Consider the following 20405-nt stretch of genomic DNA (forward strand, 5'->3'; position numbering starts at 1 on the left):
TGTTTTATTGTATACAAGAAGTTCCAGTGCTAAAATGAGTGGTATTCAGATAAACACTTACTTTCTCAATCTCATCATCATTGTTCTGTTCTGCAGGAATTCACATTTAACTCACGAATCTTTGTTGGCGGAGTAAATGCTATCTGTAGTCGATTTAGTCGGAGTAATCGCACCAAGGAACACAGCTCTGTACTACTCTTAATTAAGTAACTACTTATCCCAGAGTAACAGTTTAATGTAATTTGGATAAAACTCGTCCTATGGATATTATATTCCACTCTACCATCGTAATACTAAATCTGAGAGTAGATTTAATTAGGATTATTATTTTGTGTTCTATCTCCTTTCTTTTCTTTTTTCTCAGTTTTTCTTTTAATCCCTTTCCACTTTTGTTCTTGATCAAAAGTTTACGAAGGGGCGTGTTCACCTGTCCGTCCGTTTGGCTACGTCTCTGTCTAAATGGAATATCAAGAGTGCTTGCCACCAATTTCAAGATGACATTCAACAAGGGCAAAGAGAAGGCTACGAGATTCGCAAGAAGAGAAAGTACAGAAAAAGTAAGATTCAAGATTGGAGATCGATGGTAGGAGGGATCGAGGAGTTACATTATTTAGTAGGTAAACTTAAGAAATATTATAGAAATGCAGTGAATGTGTAAAATTGAGAATAGATGAGCCGAACAGGACATAAGAAAGAAAACTGCTTAAAACAACATAGGAACGAAAGAGAGGGTGATGGAAACAAACTTATAGAGTGTCACGTAGTATTAAAGTGACGCATGGAATCTAGAAGAAGAAAAAAACATAGAATGAAGATTCTTGATATACCATGCTACAGAAGAATATTCAAAATTAGGTAGGTGACTGTAGTATCAAATGAAATACCGTTGGACATGGTAGGACAAATGCAAAACTATACAAAGTCTAATTTCGAAATGAAAAACTTAGAATAATCCGATATAGAAAAATCACTCTGTTAGCTGTGAAAAGAATACCAGAAAGACACACGTTTAGAAGAAAGCTGAGATTGAAATTATGGATGGAATAATACAAGCGTCTGGAAGAAAAGCAAGAAGATAATGGCAGGCTCACTCAGAATATGATAGAATAGAAAGTAAACAGAATAATATACGCGCCTGTTTCGTGGGTGACCTGTGTTCGATTCCTGGTGGGAGCTTATGCGGTTTGGAACTCATGCAAAAATATAGATGCACATCTCAAATAGACTCGCTGCTGAGAAGTACGCTAAACTTAAATCAAACGAAATCAAATGACAGCCGCCTAAATGTAAGCATGAAATTGACGAAACAAGAAGAATAGAAGAAGGTATTACCTGAACCATCGTTTAGTCCTAAAGCCAATACGGATTTAAATAAAAATGGTCTAAAAGAAGTTTATGCCAGGCGTTAATGCGTGTATGGATACACCTGAGCATTTCAGCAATTAACGTTTATATCCACGTGTGGGCTTTTACAGTCTCTATATGATTGCAATTAAAAACGATAAGATCAGAAAACAATCTGGTGATGTAGAAAGCAGAAACAAATGTTTTTTTTTATTTTTGTTTTTTTTAACAAATAATGTATACCTAACTACAAAAAAGTATTCCATTAATGTGTTTTATTGTTTCTTACTATTATCACTAAGCATGCAAAATATGGATCACTTCCATTAGACTTCATTTTCAAAACCACTATCTATGCTTTTTATCAGATGCTATAAATGAATATGTTACATGATGCTTTTTAAATTTTTAACCGAAACATTATTTTTGCTAAGAGTTTCCATTTTGCCTATTATTCATTGTATAAAGAATAGGGAGAAAAACGTACTTAAATTGCTAAGTATTTCACTAATTTTCGATTGGACTGGCAAAGGGTAAAATGTTTCATGAAGTATAATTTTGGTTTCTTAGAACTTCGAAAATATAAGCTAACAATAATCTAGATTATAAAATTGAAAGTGACTATTTTTGTGACTCTTAATCTCTTGAAAAACTGACCGTTCTCGATCAAATTTTCAACATTGATGATGTTTGGATCTAGGAAGGTTTTAATCTATTGAGTCTTGACGGTGCAGCTTCAGCAGGAGGTTGAAACATTAACATTACGTTGTTCGAGAGCATCGTGGAGAGTGGAGGTTCTGCGGGGGCAAGATCATCCACTCCATCATGTCGTAGTAATCGTCCGCGCCAAAATTTATTTTTAAGAACTGCGAATTATTGGAAAATACAAAGAATACTATCTGCTTTGTTTCCGTGGGTAGAAATTGGGCTGGCTGTCCCAAATTCCATAAATTCCGTGGTCCATCACAGCATGCTGGCTTTTGTTGGATAGCAAACCAGACTCGGGGATATACCGTGACAATGTATTGTTTAAGACACATGAATGCCTCGCAAGGTCTCGCTGTGCTAATGTACAAACGAAGAATTCGACATACCTTGTTGAGCCAAACTGACTTGATCACTGGTCCGGGTTTCTTGTTCGCCAAGTTTGAAGAACAGTATCCTGAGTGAATTGCTCTGCAGATTGCTAGTAAATATTACTGGTCCGCACTGATGCCTTCAATTTTTGCGAATTCATCCAACCAGTCAATATTTATTGCGTTGTATTTTACCAAAGGCGCTTCCTCGCATTTGTCGAGCTTTTTTCGGATGGGTCCCGAAAGTGTTTTGGACCCGATGCTCCCTCCTCGAGATGTCTTATTAAGTAAAACTCTTAGTAAGTAAAGTTATTACTTAATAAGAAACGAAGCGGTAGTTTATTTCCGTGAAGAATGCAAACGATCCATTGAAGTTCTCGATTTATTTTTTAGTAATGTAGAACCCCTTTAAATCTTCCCGTTTTGATTGGTGTACCGTCATAGTAGGACCATTTGTCTATCTCTGTATTCATCTGTGTGGAGTTATCTATCAAAATACCCCACATCAGCCCGTCACGTATGATCTGTGGTACTTCAAGCATGGATTCTGGCCTGTAATTTAGGAGGAACCAGATGATGAGAATGAAGTGAACGCTTTAGTTAAGAGAAGGTAGAAATGTAGTAGGTAATTTCATTTAACAAATTATGGAACTGAAGTCTAGATATCAAGCAATATCTCTATGGATTCCGAAAAGCAATTCCTAAAGTCTTCTTCAATCTATGCGTAGTAACTTGTTGCAAACATCTTGCTCATTGACCATAAGCATAGAAACAATGTACATTGAGTTATATTTATTAGAAATGCATTTTCGCATTAAAGGTTTCATATTAATGATAATCTACAAAATACTGTATACCACTCACAACGAATCACAGAAACCTGCCCACAAATATCCACGTTGGTACATTATTCCTATTGAAAGAGTACTCCACAGGCGTCTGAATCTTTCTGCTCTGTCTGATGTGTCATCAATGTCATATTAAGCGTATTTAGAGGTATCTCAATTTCGTGAAGATGAGAATTGATTATGCTCCAATGATTAGTTTTATGATATTGTCTCGTAAATGCAAGTTAATGTCGACCGTTGTAAGATCACAACATCAGAGAAATGTCGCACAAAGATCATTCACAAGTCAGAAAGATGTACATTCAAAGGCTGTAGTTTCCAAGTTAGTCCCTGTGGTATTTTCTGCAGCGTTCAATCCATTTTGTTCAACTCAACTTTGCGTAATGGGTTTTCACAATTACTACTCCATGCATATAACAGCAGGACAGCGTTCCATTAAGTTGTAGTAAAATACACTTGAACGAGTCATGTTCGAACGTGTTCGTTTGTAAGTTTATTGGACTTCGAGGCAGTTAGGTAAATGTTATGAGGGCGAAACACAGTGCCCTGTAACCTTGAACCGAACTCACTTCTTGGTTCCTACAACACAACAAAGAACGGCAACAATAATCTCCTAACAGCTGATATTATAAATTGGATGATATAACTATGTGTTGTAGCACTCACGAATTGTATAACTGTTTCAACTGTTTTCATGTCATGCACTGCTAAGGTACGACCACCATGCATTTCGAGTTTGAAACTTGCAGTGTTCTGAATTATGCACGTACTTCGACCGTATTGCACTAAATGCTGTATCGTAATGTTCATGAAATCACTAATGGTACTCGACGAGTCTTGGTCTTCTGCTGCATCTACTGAAGAAATACATTTTGTCACTTTACGTGACACATTTTCGTGTCTCCTTTTAAAGTGCAACACTCAGGTATGTGATGCCAAAAATTATGGTAAGCCTAGATTGTGTAAATCATCACCGGAGTTCCTTATCGTGTAAAGGAACGTTTGCATGCAGTGCATTCTTAAATGCACGTAGAACGAACTATGAGAATTCTGGTTACTTTTCCTTTCGTTCCCAACCAGCAATGATCTGTTTGTCTCATCGTACTATCAGTTATCTTGATCTGGCTTTGCTGTATTTATAAAGCTAACCAAAAAAGATCTGTCTTTGTGGAAATCTGTGTACATTTGGCCCTCACACCGTGAGTTGAATGCGAATGGAGATAAGGCGAAGATCAGTTGCTGGTGTGGGTATATCCAACCATACTATCTGGTTGTGGCACGTTACATCGTGAACTTGCGTAAGGACAGAGTGAACATGAAACCTCCACAGAGCGTCAAAAGGACGGTATGCTGTATGAGTTCAAACTGCAGTCAAACACCGCTTCAACGTTGAGGAGGATAGGATTAACAAGCGTGAGGACGGTGACCAAAAATTCGAAGACGAACCATGTGCCGGGAGACCAACATATGTACAAAATAAAGATCTTCAGGCAGTAATTGAGGCGAACAGTGGCCAAACATGCGATGAACTGGGACTACAATTCAGTGTGAGTGGAGAAACCATTCGGCAGCACCTCCATCAACTTGGAAACACTAAAAATTGGGTCGATGATTTGACTCCGGCCGAGAAGGCAAAACGAGCAGACACCTGTGTTTCTTTGTTGTCTTCTGTGAGTAAGGAGCCAGTTCTGGACAAAGTGTTGACATGTGATGAGAAGTGGGTCCTATAGAAAGCTCCACGACGCCATCATCATTGGTTAGCATCCCATGAATCGGTTCCAAAACCGTCGAAACAAGCACTGCACCACAAGAAAGTTCTCCTGTGTGTTTGGTGAATTACTCGCTGCGTCGGGCATTGGGAACTCCTACCAACTGGTAAGAGCATCAGTGCAACTATGAACTGTCAGCAGTTGTACTATGTCCAAGAAAAGCTCTAAACTTTGGAGCCAGCACTTCTAAATCGCAAAGGGGTCCTCCTGTTAAAGGAGAACGCTAAGCCCCACGTGGCTAGGATGACCCGGAACACCATTCTACGCCTTGGATAAGAAACGCTATTGCATCCGACATACTCCCCGGACATTGCACCGTCCGATTATCACTTGTTATATTTCTTGGACAATAACTTTAGACTACACCAGTTGAAATCCATAGTAGAAGTCCAAAATGCACGTAATATCTTCTTCGCTTCACGGCTCACCAAGTTTTACCACGATGGTACCCATGTTTTTTTTTCAGAACGTTGGCAGGAGGTCGTCAATGCAGATGGGGACATTTTGATCTTTCAGCTAGGTCTTAAGCAACTTATCGATGTTCAAAGGTGGTGGCTGAAAAAGCGATAGAACTTTCTTGGTTACCTTTATAGGTTGGATTGCTCCCACAGAGAGAGGTTTCTTCTTCTCCCATATCTAATACATGATAGCATAGGATGATATTAGAACTAGATGCAGTGCCAAGGCCAGTACACTCTTTCGGAGTCGTCCTCAGGTAAATAGTGTACGTCGCCCGCTTCTCTTCTTTTATCGTCAGCAAGGGTTGTAACTTGTTCAGTCTGAAACGCATCTCTTTCTTCCATTCAGTCGTCCAACACTTTAGGGAACTATCTACGTATCTTTTATGTAGTGTAAGTGACGTATCCGACAGATGTATTACGTTAAATGCTAGATGCAGTAACATAATAACATATAAAGGATTAATTGAAACCATCTTCACGTTTCTGCAGCTCCTTTCTGTGATTACTGTATTGCTTCCGAGCCATATAAATATTCCCGGTACATCATTGTGTATACATGTTAAGAGTTCTATGTAATCAGTATACTCGTGATATATTACTCTTATGTTTTTCACGCAGTGAGTGAACAAACGCATTTCCGCATACTTATCATGCTCATTATCTCTCCACTGCCACTGATGGTATGCATACCTGCAAGCAACAACACTTCGATACATCTCAAATAGTCAATGAAATGTTGAGTAAATTTGTACAGTCTCTTAATCTTTCTCTTTCACATGCTGTTTGGACATACCCACATACCGATATTCCGTATCACAACTTGCGTCATATTCAGTTATCAGCATGGCAAGTGCAACTCATGATATTTCAACACTACAAGGCATACATTACGTAAAAGTACTTCAGATCATATAAAGAGGAGGAAAATGACATTAAATGTTTGCATTAGTGACGTTATTGCCGTGCTTGTACATTCTTCTTTCAAAGGTAATACAATCAAATGACAAGTTAGTTTCGATTAGGTACATTACCTATCTCTATCATGGACTCTGACTTTTGGCGTTGCCATACTTTATTGAGGGCTCGTGGCTTCCGAAACAGCTTTATCGTAGACAAGAAACGTATTCACGCAATTTGTGTGCGTTATTTGTGTTTTAAATTTCTTTTACATCATGCAAGTTTTCTGTTTTGGTATCACACATTTCCTGCTTTTCACATGGTTTGATGTTTCGAGATGCCCCGGCAACTTTCCTGTCTTTTAATTACTCCTTCCTTTTAAGTATTATGAATCCTTGTCTGACTATTTTCCGTCCTCTTCATACGTTGATGAGATGTCAGTTGCCACAATTTATCACTGGGCTTTCGCTATCAATAACCGTTTTCCGCTGTATACTCAAAATGCTTTTCTTGTTTTATATATATTGTCTCTCAACGCAGTTTCATTAAAATCATACATGTACTCAGGTACTTCTGAATTACCTTCATGATTAATTTTGAAATTTCGTGGTAACAAGTATGAAGGAGCTTCTACTCCAATTAAAGTGTTTTTGAAGAAATACATGTACGGCATATTCTTTTATTTTACGTCTAGTATATCTGTACCCAACTTCATTCACTTCGGTCTACCTTTCCTTCGCTATTGGTATCGAGTCATACATTTTTCGGTTTTCGATTTGGCCCCAAGAACAGTTTTTCTGCAGAAAAATAAGAAAACACTTGTATTGCTTTATTTTACACGTAGTATCTACCTCCCAAATTTGATCGTAATCAGCGTGGATCACTAAGTTGGTGTTTCGTGTAAGTCGTGTATTCACAAGAAGACTTAACTATTTTTTTATACTCAAGTACAAAAATGCATTGTATAATGCGCTTAACTACTTTCAAGAACTGACAGCGACCATGTTATTTGATGCTCATTTACAATAGGTTTAAATTAAATTTGTTCATTTCAGAAACGCTAGGATAACAAATAAATATAAAAATTAGAACATGTGAGATTCGTTCCACAGCTGAAAAACTATGATAGACTTCAAACTATGCCAATTCAATATTGAAACAGATCTAAAAACGTATTTTTTTTCTATTTCAATTTTAGTAGAGGTATATTCACTTGAGACGATAAAAGTATTCAAAAATAAATAAACGCATGAAAAATATCTTGTTATAATTTACCTTGGCGATCGTGGTTGAAACCGAAAATTTGAAACCGGTTGAAACCGAAATCCGGTTTCTACTAATTTGGCTTCAGTAGAGTGTTAATTTTGATGATAATACAAATTCTTGGTAGGCTACATCGATAGCAATAGAAATTTTTCGATTTACAGGGTGCAACTAATATGCACGGTTAAACTCCATGACTGGATTCCGTATGGGAGAGGGGATATGTAAATTATTTCATATAATATGACCATATATGAGGAAATGCATGGTAAGAGATCTACAATCATTACTCTCTGATGCTAGGCGGGAAATTGACGAATATGACAAAGTCAAATTTTCGTCATCTCTGTTTCCTCGATAAATTAGTAGGAATACATCAGTGGAAAGAAAATGGACCGCATATTCCCAGGAATCCGCGTTTGTACTCATTACACTGAGCTGTAAAGGAAGGAGAAATAGTCTAAAATCACAAACAAAAATATGTAAGTTTATTTTCTTATAGTAAAATGCTAACATTGCTACCAATAGAACAGTGACAAAAGCACACTCATGAATTCAATGACGTAGGTACATCAGATATCAATAAAAGTATTAAAAAGTATCATGAAAGCACTACAAACACTCAAATCGAAAATTGATATTTATTTATACAGGTTCTAATTTAAGTAGAGAATAAAGGATATGGGTAAAATGAGCTCTTGGGACGTCTAATCGATGACGCCTGGGTTACGTGATTTCCACCAGCCAACAAGAGCGATTGGAGTTAAAGGAGTGAAACACTACTCACATACACAGTACGTCTTCCAATTTTAAGAAATTTCCAGCACATATTATGTTTATTGAACTATATAATTATTCTCATAAGCACCTTAATGTTAAACTCTTCACTTCACTGTAAGTATCTACGTATTCCTTTGAATGTTGAAAGTCGTATTGGGCGTATAGCAAACGCTTACTGGGCGATATAAACATCACGAAGTTTTGTCTAATTCTTTTTTAACAGTTATAAAAGGACTACCTTCTTACACTTACATTAGGCTTTCCCCCCGTTAATTATGTAGACCAAATAATTTATAGGTTACTATAATCTTCATGTCCCTTTTATTAATGATTTCAGATCTCGACATCTGAATTCAGACATTCAGAAAAGGGTTGAGGTTTCGTTGGAAACCTCCCCTCTTTAACTGTTTAAGTAAAAGGAGTACGTGAGGGGAGAAGGGAGTTCCATGATTGTAAAAGAAAGTATCCAAGAATTGCCGTAAGAAGATAAATTGTAAATAAGGGAGTAATATTTAGATAAAAGTAAGTGTATATTTCCTGCAGTTTATTCCGATCAACTTCTTTGCTTGTGGTTGGAATCAGTCAAGGACAAAGCGATATAATTGGTTAAGTTCTCCTAAGCTTAGAAGTTTCATGATTTAAATAATAGATAAGGAAAGTCAGCTTGTTGAATCGAAAATAAATACGAAATAATATTGAACTACTTTGATCAAAAAGAAACTTGTAAATATGCTGAAATACACTGATAAATCTACTTTAAAAAAAGAAACACAAAACAAATATAACATTAATTTGAAAGTTCTATGAGTTATAGGCAACTCCGTTCTATGTGCATACCTCTTTGATCTTAGAAATATATTAGGTTTAAGAATACGGACATTATTTCTTCCTCATAAGCACATCTAAGAATACATACGTAGATAATCTGTAGCCATCATATTTCTTCCTAAATGAACATCGGACAGCTTGACAACAATATCTTTCGAGTCTTTAACGATTTTGAGCAACAAAATAAAATCTGTAGATAATGTTACTGCCACTCCCATAGTTACCGGTATTAGCCATGACTTTCAAGAATTTATATTTATCCAAACTGGATTCAAAACATTCTTAATGAACATAGTGAAAGTGGTTGTCAGCCTCTAGGATTTCTCTACTTCCGTCTTATTGTGTGTTCGTGAAAAATCTCGTCCACTTCTTTACCAGGAGGTAATGTGCCTAAGATCGATGACACATTCCCGCGCTGGATGGCGATGCTGATACGTTGAAGAAGGAATGCAGTAGCTCGGGGATCACCATTTTTGATTGCTATTCGATGACCAACTTCATTATTGAAATTAGATCCTTCGTGATCCCAAGACCTACTGGTTTCTATTGCTACTGTTATTTTTGTCGATAATTTCCGCCGACAAAATTTTCCGGCTTTGATGTAATTGGTGTACGCATTTTTCTTTCCTTTCAGATTTCCCAATTGCCTCAACGTTTTGTACTAAAATCTTTCAGAGATGGAAGGGTGAACTTATTCCTTTCCTTTGCATTTCTTAAAAAGGTTGTAATATCACATAAAATATCTGATTAAGAAACTTTATGCCGCATAGTTTGTTTGAAACTTCGCAAATGATCCCCGAACATGGAGGCAAAATAAGTGAAGATTAACGAATGGAGTTAGCAGCCATTCTTGGTTTACAAATAAGTTACAGTGAACATATTCTATGAGAATTTACCGTAGTATCATTCTGCTTGCAGTTGAAAGCAGTTAATCATTAGGAGGTGAGTTAACTTCCTCTATAATTAAAACGATTTTGACCTCAAATTATGCAAATATGGCCTGGGAAATATTTAGTAACACCACAAATTAAACAAACATAACAATTTGTTTCTAAAGTGGAGCATCTCTAGAATTATGAAACCTACTCGTTGTGCTTAGATCTTTCCGGTAGATCATAGATAAATTACTTGTATACCGGTATTCATCTGTATCCGAACAGAAAGCAAAATCTATAAATATGATTCAATTACATAAAATAATACATATGAAAACACATTTGTATGTAATGACTCAATAATGAAGAACTCTCACCAAATTAGTTTTATATTGGCAAAATTTAACAACAAATCAAAGAGATAATTTGCTTTTCCATCGTATGTCAGTCAGTCTTCTGGTGATATGCCTGGCATCTACTGTATGAAGTAGTTGTGTGGGAAGTAAGCTATTTGGATATATTTACCACGAAAAGCAGAAACCCTTTAATGGATGCATTAAGAGTTACAAAGAATAGTATTATATGGACTAGCAAATGCTTTTTTCATTATTGTCGTGACACAAAAACGCCATTAAGAATACAAGTTAGCAGAAATTGTTTTCATCAGAACTAGTATTATTCCGTTATTGTAAAAAGGACAATACAGTTTTTCATTCAATGGTAATATCTTTCTAATATCATCTACGTAGAATATTACTTCCTTATAAAATTAAACAAACAACTACGCTTTCACTACCATAACACACTACAGACTTACGTGTATATCGTGTAAACGCGCCGCTATTCCGAATCTACACTACAGCGCATTACATATGTGGAGTAAGATATTGGGAACTTATTCGAAACGCAAATAATATGAAAACAGAATATAAATTGGTGATAAGGATTCAACTCCGCACTATATGATATAAATTTAGAAAAAGTAAATGATTTTTTCGAAACGAAAAATATAAATTAGATATAAAATATATAGATAAAAGATGTCGGAAATTACTACAGGTGAGAAAAGAATTATGAATAGCTAGTTGTGCGTTTGTTCGGGAGATATTTCTCTTCTCTCTCCCCTTATCATTATAATCTGCTATTATTTTAGGATGACATGATTTAAAGTAAAATATGATTAAAATAGTCAAAATCTTAAGCTTTACATTAAACTCTTCAGTATTTACTACTTGTCCATTATTTTGACTAATCAAACTTGTGCAATAAATTTATTATATGTTATGAAACTTAATCACATGGTAGATGAATAGTTGGAATTTGAATTTAGTAATACAGTTGTAGATGTTTTCTAGAAATGTGGAATTTTGGCGCACCAATTTATTTAATATTTTAAATAGCAGACGAATGGTTCTTTTGAGACAATGCAAACAGTAACTTGACGTTTGTGATGATTTGGGAACTAACAGTAGTGGTTGCAGCGCAGAATCAGCGTACCTGTAAAAATATAATAAATAAATAAATAAATAAAGAATAATGTATTTTAATATAATAAGAAGAAAAGATACACAAGAAGAAAGTAATTTTATATGAGAAGAAGAGAGATTAATAAAATATTGCAAATATTATATGCATATGTTTACGACGTATTTTAATTATGAAAAGGAAAGTTAAAGGTTGAATACTTACCTCGTGTTTGATGTTGTTTCCGCTGTTTAATATTGTTTCCTGAACAAATTATATAAATATACTTACGACAAAGCTGAAATGAGAAAAAAGAGCATTGAATATATATATATATATATATATATATATATATATACAGGAACATCTACATATAAATATTTTATATGAAATCTAAACTAATTAATCTACTAAGAAGTTAATCTAATAACCTAATCTAACAAAATTAAACAAAGAAATATATATATATATATATATATATATATATATATATATATATATATATATATTAGTAACAACCTATTATAAAGAGATTCAATGTAATTAGACAAATCACTTACCTGTTGTAATATTCTATGCTGTATATATTAAAATGTTGAATTTAGAATGCTACTGAGAATTTCAGTTGATCGTAGTTATTAAATTTTATATATAATATGTACATGAAATGTATATTCTGTTTTCATATTATTTGCGTTCCGAGTAAGTTCTCAGTATGTTACTCCACATATCGACTAGAATCTGATTTCTTCTGATTGATTTCTCGAACCGTTATGTGTGATGGTGGCGACTTCGTTGACGCCGGGTCAAACTTTGGCTCAGTTCCTGTTATGAAATGTCCTGTTGCAGAAACCGAGCCCACAATTGAAATAACTTAACCTAAGAACTGTAACGACTTGTTGTACCGCCAGAGAAAAGTAGATCCCATGTACCATCTTATTATGTCGACCTATAAAGGTGACAGCAACATTATCAGTACTTAAAAGGTTCATACAGTAACTTCATTTAAATGTCAACAACACTGTATAGTACTGTGGAAGGAGTGTATTGCAGTAAGATGGCGATCCCAGTCATCAGGATTGGATTGTGACAACAACGTTGTGGAAAACAGGAACAATGTGGCAGTAAGCTGTGAAAATAAATTTGAATATTTTTTAAAAAAGAAAATAAATGAGAGATATGAAAAGGGGAAGAATATAAAGATCTTCCGAGCTATAATTAGAAGAATATAATGGCAATTGTTCGTAATATTAGTAAATATAAGAATTCTAAAGATGATGATAAAGAAGATAAAGAAGAAAGAAAACGCAAACACCAAGAAGAAAAAGAAAGAATCAAATTAAAAGATGTTGAAGAGAAGGAAAAGGAGAGAAAAAGAATAAAGAAGATGGATGAAAAAGAGAAAATAATAAAATAAAAAACAGAAGATGTACAGGAAAAGAAAGAAGTAAAGAAATGTCCAAGCGATATAAAAGATGAGAAGAAGAAAAAACACAAAAGTTACAACAAAGAAGAATAATAAAAAGGGATAAAAGAAAACATAAAGATAATTTTAAGAGTGAAGCGAAGGAGAAAGAAAAGACAAGGGATAGACACAAAGAAGAAAAGAAAGAGACGACAATTATCAGAAATGATTCCGTAAAATGTAAGAAAGACTCGAGGAAAAATGAAGAGAACGCAAATAAAGTAAGAAAGAAAATTAGAAGCGATAATGAAGAAGTGAAAGACAAAAAGGAAAGAAAGAAAACAAGAATCGATACTCAAAACGATAATTCGGGAAAAGAAAGAAAAAAAAAACTAGAAGCGATACAGAAGATGTAAAGGCTAAAAAGGAAAGAAAGAAAACAATAGGCGATACTGAAAGAGATAATTCGAGAAAAGAAAGAAAGAAAACTAGAAGTCATACAGATGTAAAGGCTAAAAAGGAAAGGAAGAAAACGATAAGCTATAATTAAAATCAGAAGAAAGAAATAAAGAAGTCGAAACGTGATAGTGATGACGAAAAGAAACATAGGACAAAGATGAAAGAAACTAGGAATATAGAAACTAATAGTATGAAAACAAAACCCGTTCTGGAAGACAAAATTAAAGAAGAGAAAAAGAAAGAAAGAAGTCGAAACGTGATATTGAAGATGAAAAGAAGAAAAATAGAGATAAAAAAGGATGTAACAATATAGAAACTAATAGTGGGAAAACAAAACACGATCTGCAAAGTAGAATTGAGGAAAAGAAAGAAGAAAAAAGGAAGTCGAAAAGCTATATTGAGAGTAAAAAGAAGAAGAGTGAGAGGCAAGAATGTAGTAAAATAGAAGCTAAAAAGAAGAAAACAAATTCTGATATTGAAAATGAGAAAAGCAAGAAGAGATAAAAGGAAGAAGGCACTGGTGGAAAAGGTGGAAGAAAAGAGGAGAGATGTGAACCAGAAGATGGGAAAAAGCAAGAAGATATGAAAAAATTAAAAGGGAGAAATTGTGAAGACAAACATAAAAGAAGAGAGAAGAAACGTTTAGAGATTAATAAAGAGAGTGATGATCAGTTGGAATAAAAGCTTAAAATAAATGAATAGGAAGTTTACAAAAGAAAAACTAATGAAAGTTCACATTAGGACACATGATGAAGAAATTCTGTTTGTTGTTTTTTCGGGAAGCAACAACTCAAGAATATGAGACGATAGAGAAAGGTATTGACGAGATTGATTTTAATGAGATGACTGTGTATGAGATTTCGCGGTTTATGTTCAAACAGAATATGCAGTTTCTGAAAGAACTGAAAAGGATACGAATCTTAGTTTGTCTCAATTGTCATCCTACTATCATAACAAGATGGACAAATTGAAAGACTCGAAGAATAGTGAAGTGAATATCGGAAAAATAGATAAAAAAAGAAATACCAAGATAAGTTTATAGACAATGAAGACAGTGAAAAACAAATATTTTAACTGTTGAACGAATCGAAAATGAAACAATGATTGTAAATGAGGATGGAAGTATTATCAAATGATTCAATGTAATGAAACAAATCACTTACCTGTTGTGATATTCTATACTGTATGTATTAAAATGTTGAATTCAGAGTGCTAATGAGAATTTCAGTTGATCGTAGTTACTAATTTTAGATATAATATGTACATCAAATTTATATTCTGTTTTCATATTATTTGCGTTTCGAATAAGTTACCAGTATGTTACTCCACATATCGACTAGAGTCTGTTTTCTTCTGATTGATTTCTCGAACCAATATGTGTGAGGGCGGCGACTCCGTTGACGCCGGGCCAAACTTTGGCTCAGTTCCTGTTATGAAATGTCCTGTTGCAGAAACCGAGCCCACAATTGAAATAACTTTAGCTAAGAACTGTAACGACTTGTTGTACTGCCAGAGAAAAATGGATTATGTCGACGTATAAAGATCATAGCAAACATTATCTTTTCTTAAAAGATTCATACAGTAACTTCATTTAAATGTCAACAACACTGTAGAGTACTGTGGAAGGAGTGCATTACAGTCGGAAAATAGTGGGTCATGGTAACTCAGTAGTAGAGTTCCAGTCTCTGGTGCGTGTGGTCCTTGATTCAATCCCAGGCTAAGTAAGTTTGTGATGAACATCGTATTCGTGGATTTTCTCAAGGTACTACCATTCTCCCACATTCTTATACTAGTAAGGACCTGACCTGGTCGCGTTTTTGACTCCTTTGGAGCGTGGCGCCCGCCGCCCGCCAAAGTGTGTACCTCGAGCCCCCGGCATCAACCTGGGATCACGTCATATGACGTCATAGGCTCACGTCATGTTAGGCCACGCCTCATTGGGTCACGTGATATTAGGCAACGACGACTTTTGGGTTACGTGGTGTCAGGCCATGCCTCTTTGGGTCACGTAGTGTTAGGCCGCGCCCTTTAGGGATCACATGGTTTTATGCTCCGCCATTATGGGGTAGTTCTACCGACGAGGTTGATTTTGTTCCTTTTTACTGCATAAAATTTTGGAGATGATTACCTTTTGATGTAATATAAGTGTATGTATAGCCCACTTTGCGGTATCTGATTTCAACTTTTCGCCCTGTGGAGTTTGAAGTCCGCTGAAATTCTGCAGCCTGTCCCCTCTGGCTTACATGGTTTTACGCTCTATCTTTATCGGGTAATTTCACCTAGGGCGCTGATTTTGTTTCCTTTTATGGCATAAAATTTATGAGATGATTACATTTTGATAGAATATAGGTGTAAGTATAGCCCACCTTGCGGTATCCGATTTTAACATTTGCGTCCCCTGGAGTGTGATGCCCGCTGAAATTTTGCACTCTGTCTCCTTTGGCTTACATGGTTTTACACTCCACCTTTAAGGGGTGGTCCCACCGAAGGGGTTGATTTGGTTACCTTTTATGGGTAAAAAATTTAAGATTGTTTTTCCCTTTCCGCCTTATAGGGTGTATGTATAGCCTACCTTATTGTAGCGTATTGTATTGTAATAATAATAATAATAATAATAATAATAATAATAATAATAATAATAATAATAATAATAATAATAATAATAATAATAATAAGAAGAAGAAGAAGAAGAAGAAGAAGGCAGCGTCGACGATCGACAGGAAGTCATAACAATGTAAAAGTACAGAGGAATAAAGAAAATTAACGGGATGCCAATTAAGGGAAAACATTGGTTAGAGGAGAAATATTAGTAAAAGAATATTTCGAAATATTGAAGAACGAGAAGTATTATATTAATGTGTGATAATTTATTGTATTCCCTGTAAGTGTTATGAAGCGAAATGATGTAGTAGTTGATAATTCTCTTCACAGATGGCAATGCCATTTATGTCTGCAAATAGGTGAGGTCAACTTAGTTCATTAAGTACTCGCGAGATGTAGAATAACTATCGATCAGAACACGGAATTTATAGGAATAATGGCAATTTATTCTTAAATCGAGAATGAAATGACCAATGAAGAATGCTGAAACAGAATTAGCCGATAGATATTAGGAGCAATTTGCAGATACTCCGGGAAAGATTGCGTATAATTTGCATTTTTCCTTCTCATGATTAGTGGAATAGAAAGTTTAACCCTACGAGTGAATGTTAAAATAGCGTATACGCATATAACTGTAGCTTGGGTACGATCCAATAACTTTTAAGAGAATGTCAGTTTTCAAGCTGACATTGAACTTTATTCCAAAGTTAGAGAGATATAATTTAAAATAAAAAAAACACAAAAATAAATGTAAAATTGGGAGTTGTACCCTTGATTAGGACCTTCATGGTTCGAGGGAACCAAAACATGTAACCTATATCTGTATCTACACTTATAGACTGAAAGGTTTTAGCCAGATATAAAAATTATATTTCAGTATACTTATTCTTTTATTTGAGCCATGTGCAAGCGCGGCCCCTGGGCCAGTTCCGGCCTGCTTGATCGTGAATGAAAATGTATTTGTTAACAAATCCCTTAAACTGAACTGAAACTTTTTTTATTCATAACTTATGTCCACTTTGAAAATATTATCCTTGTGTTAACATCGAGTATATCACCAAAGACTGAGAACCTAGTCCAGAACATAAATGATCAAGTTTCGCATTAAAATAATAAATAAATATTTTTCTGCTTTTCTTTAGTAAGCAAATACGTTGGTTACAGTTATAACAGTTATTGTGTTCCTCTGATATTAGTGTATAATTATACCATGAGCGAGTTTCTCCACTGAATACGTACGGCCCTCAATACCAGTAAGTCCTCTGTGTTGGGCCTATTCCCTGTTCCCACTTGCATATGCATAGTTTATTTAAACTAGAATGTAACCGAAGGAGAATTACGAAGATTAATATTAAACACTAATGGTGGGTTATGGAATGGGTTTCTATGTACACCTACCGTAAAATTACATTCCGCAATATCTAAATAGCCACACTTCTTTTTTTATAATATAATTTATCAATACTTAAAGACACTTATTTCAAAACTCTATCATATGCTTATAATTTAAAAGAATATCAAATCACATAATTACCAAAACTTTGTGGGAGGCGCTTGCACAAAGACATACGCTTGGGCCAATGAAGTTCTTAAACTAATGCCATGTTTGACAACTGTCCAATAACAACAATACACAAAACAATATTGTTAGCTCACATGTAACATCGTTATCATCATACGTACTCTGCCATTACAGGGAGGTCACTTGCTACAATTGAGAACCTTCTATACTCCACAGTCTTCCGCTAACCCTTTTGTCTTCACGTATGATTTTTTCTAATTTGATACCGTCCATCAACTCCAGCTTCTTCTGTCCTCTCCTGCTCTTTCCTGTAACCATACCCTCTAACACGTCCCTCATGATATAGTATTTCGTTATCAGCCAATATCCTAACAGTTTCTTTTCCTCTTCTTAATGATATTGAAAATTCCTCTTTTCTCCCCCACCATTTCTAATATCCTCTTATTGTTTCCCGAACGATCCAACTAATTCTTTGTATTATTCTCCAGATTCAAATTTTGAAGGCTTTCCAGTCGTTTTCCATCACTTTTGGATAATGTCCATGTTGCTGGTGCATACAATACAATACTCCATAGGATGAATTTTTTCATTCCTTTTCGCAACTTTTTATTCAAGAACCCACAAAAGAGACTTTGTTTCATTCTCTAAAAGTCTTCTTTCTTATTAGTGTCCTAGCTTTTATTTCACATTTAGAGTTCACATCATCACCAATAATACTACCCAGGTATCGAAAACTAGTGACCTGTTTTTTCTCCCTTCTTACTTCTATTTTTGACGTCCACTATTTCATTTAAATCACCATAACTATTGTTTTTCTAACATTTATTTCAATAACATATTCTCCATAATCCTTCCTAAAGTTTCCTAATATCTTATTGATGTTTTTTTTCAGTTTCCTACATAAGCACTAAATCATCTGCAAACCGTATACACCTGATCATTCTACCTCTTACCAAAATGTAGTGTTTATTATCTAGGATACTTTTTCACTATTTCTTTTATATAGATATTAGATAATGTAGGCATACCTGTCAATCTCGACTTCCATTTGCCTTCTCCTTTAAGATTGTCTCTCCTATTCTAACACTTCCTGCTTGGTTCATGTTCCAGCTTAACTATAGTATATCGGGAACAATTTTAACCAAACTTTGTACAATATTACTTACAATATGGAAAAGAACTCTTTGGAAGTAAGACCTCATACCACAGTACAGCACTAGTGGGCGGGATGAGGTATAAAATAATAAAAAATAGTTGGTATTCCAGGCGAACCCATAGTTGTCGTTGCTTAGAAGAATAGTGACGCTTCCGATACTGTTTAAGTTCAACTTCAGTGTCCATTAGCACTCATGTTTGCAAAGAGTTGCAAGTAAAAATAATCGAAAATAATCGATATTTTGCTCAAACCCAAATGGGCTTCATAAGTTGATTGGTTACAGTTCCGTTGAGGTATGAGCCGAAATTCAGCCCCAGTGAGGGTAGGACCCTCTATTACTCCTAAGGACATGTGAAGTATGAAATAATGATATATGAATAGCCACCGTTCAAGTCATCGTTACCGGTTTAAGATGTAAACGGATTGGCTCGATTCACGTACTTGGATAATCGCTCTAACTGTTTACCCACAAAAGGTAAACTTTAAAATATCGCTGCTGTACAAGTTTTATGTGGATTAATGAACTCACACACGTAGGCATTAATATTGCAGTCTTATGGGGGCCACTAGCGTGATCATAAGAAGCAAAAAATAATATTTTCCTATAATATCAATCCAGTTAGTATATAAATCGAAGAATTACTATTATTCGTGATAACATCAGACTAAATTTAATACAAGAAAATTAAGCGATTTCATTTCTTATTTTTCATTTCACGTTCTTTTTTTCCCGTTTTATACTTTGAGTATGTTTGAAATATTTTCTGCGTTGTTTCGTTTTTAAAACCTTCCTTTTTTGGATCAAAAGATCCAATATATATTGTAATCAACAATTTTCTTGTAAGCCTTATATCGAGAGAACTACATATAGTGTAGCCAAACCCAAACTATCACTTAACTCAGTATGAGTGATTATTCCGTAGAAAATACGTAAACTCGATTTAGGAGCCGTTCAAAAATATTGTGGCCCCTGATCCAAAAACTATATATATTGGCCAAGATCGCAATATTTTGATGCATTTTTCTGACCATTCTTAAAGTTCTTGGCCAAGATCGCAAACTTTTGATCCATTTTTTTCTTTCCTAAAATTATTGTTTCATTTTCAAATGTGTTTATCACCATTTTAAGTGAAAAATAAATTTAATTAAAATTTACAGTTAATAGACCGAACATCACATTACATGGACGTTACTTAGAACGAGGGAACAGTTTTATCCGAGGTACTCTTGAATGTTAAAGTGCTTTATCATAGTTGTTAGCGTGTACACGACAAGATACAAAACATTTATTTACTTATCCCAAATACCGCTTTTTCAAAGTCAAATCAATGAAAAAATGTACAGATTGAAGTCGTATTAACTTCTTAATATGAATTTTCAAACATCTATATATTTCTTTATCAAATTATACTTAAGGTGAATGTAATATTTAATGCTTGTTTGGCAAGTAGAAGGAGTCCATACTTACACACGAAAAATCACCATATTATATAATTCTGCAAACTCATGTAATTTTGCAAAATCCATTTACTTGTGTAAACAAGAAGTTGTATTATGCTGAGATAGTCAATTACAAAATTTAGATTAATTTAACATTCAGCATCTGTTCATATAATAGTATTTCTACAATTAGCTTAAATAACAAGTTTCGAAGTAT

At 34.7% G+C, this 20405-nt stretch overlaps 1 protein-coding gene across 1 annotated transcript in view; it reads left to right on the top strand.

Moving 5' to 3' along the window:
- Positions 1-494: 494 nt before the first annotated feature.
- LOC145681782 (glycine receptor subunit alpha-2-like) overlaps positions 495-20405 on the top strand; it is a 60907-nt gene continuing 40996 nt past the window's right edge. The window contains exon 1 of the mRNA XM_081753391.1: positions 495-557. Within this exon, the coding sequence (XP_081609517.1) occupies positions 495-557 (63 nt within the window). The remainder of the gene's footprint in view (positions 558-20405) is intronic.

The sequence above is a fragment of the Thermobia domestica genome, chromosome 3, assembly GCF_964235325.1.
Source record: "Thermobia domestica chromosome 3, izTheDome1.hap1.1, whole genome shotgun sequence".
In the NCBI taxonomy this organism is placed as follows: domain Eukaryota; kingdom Metazoa; phylum Arthropoda; class Insecta; order Zygentoma; family Lepismatidae; genus Thermobia; species Thermobia domestica.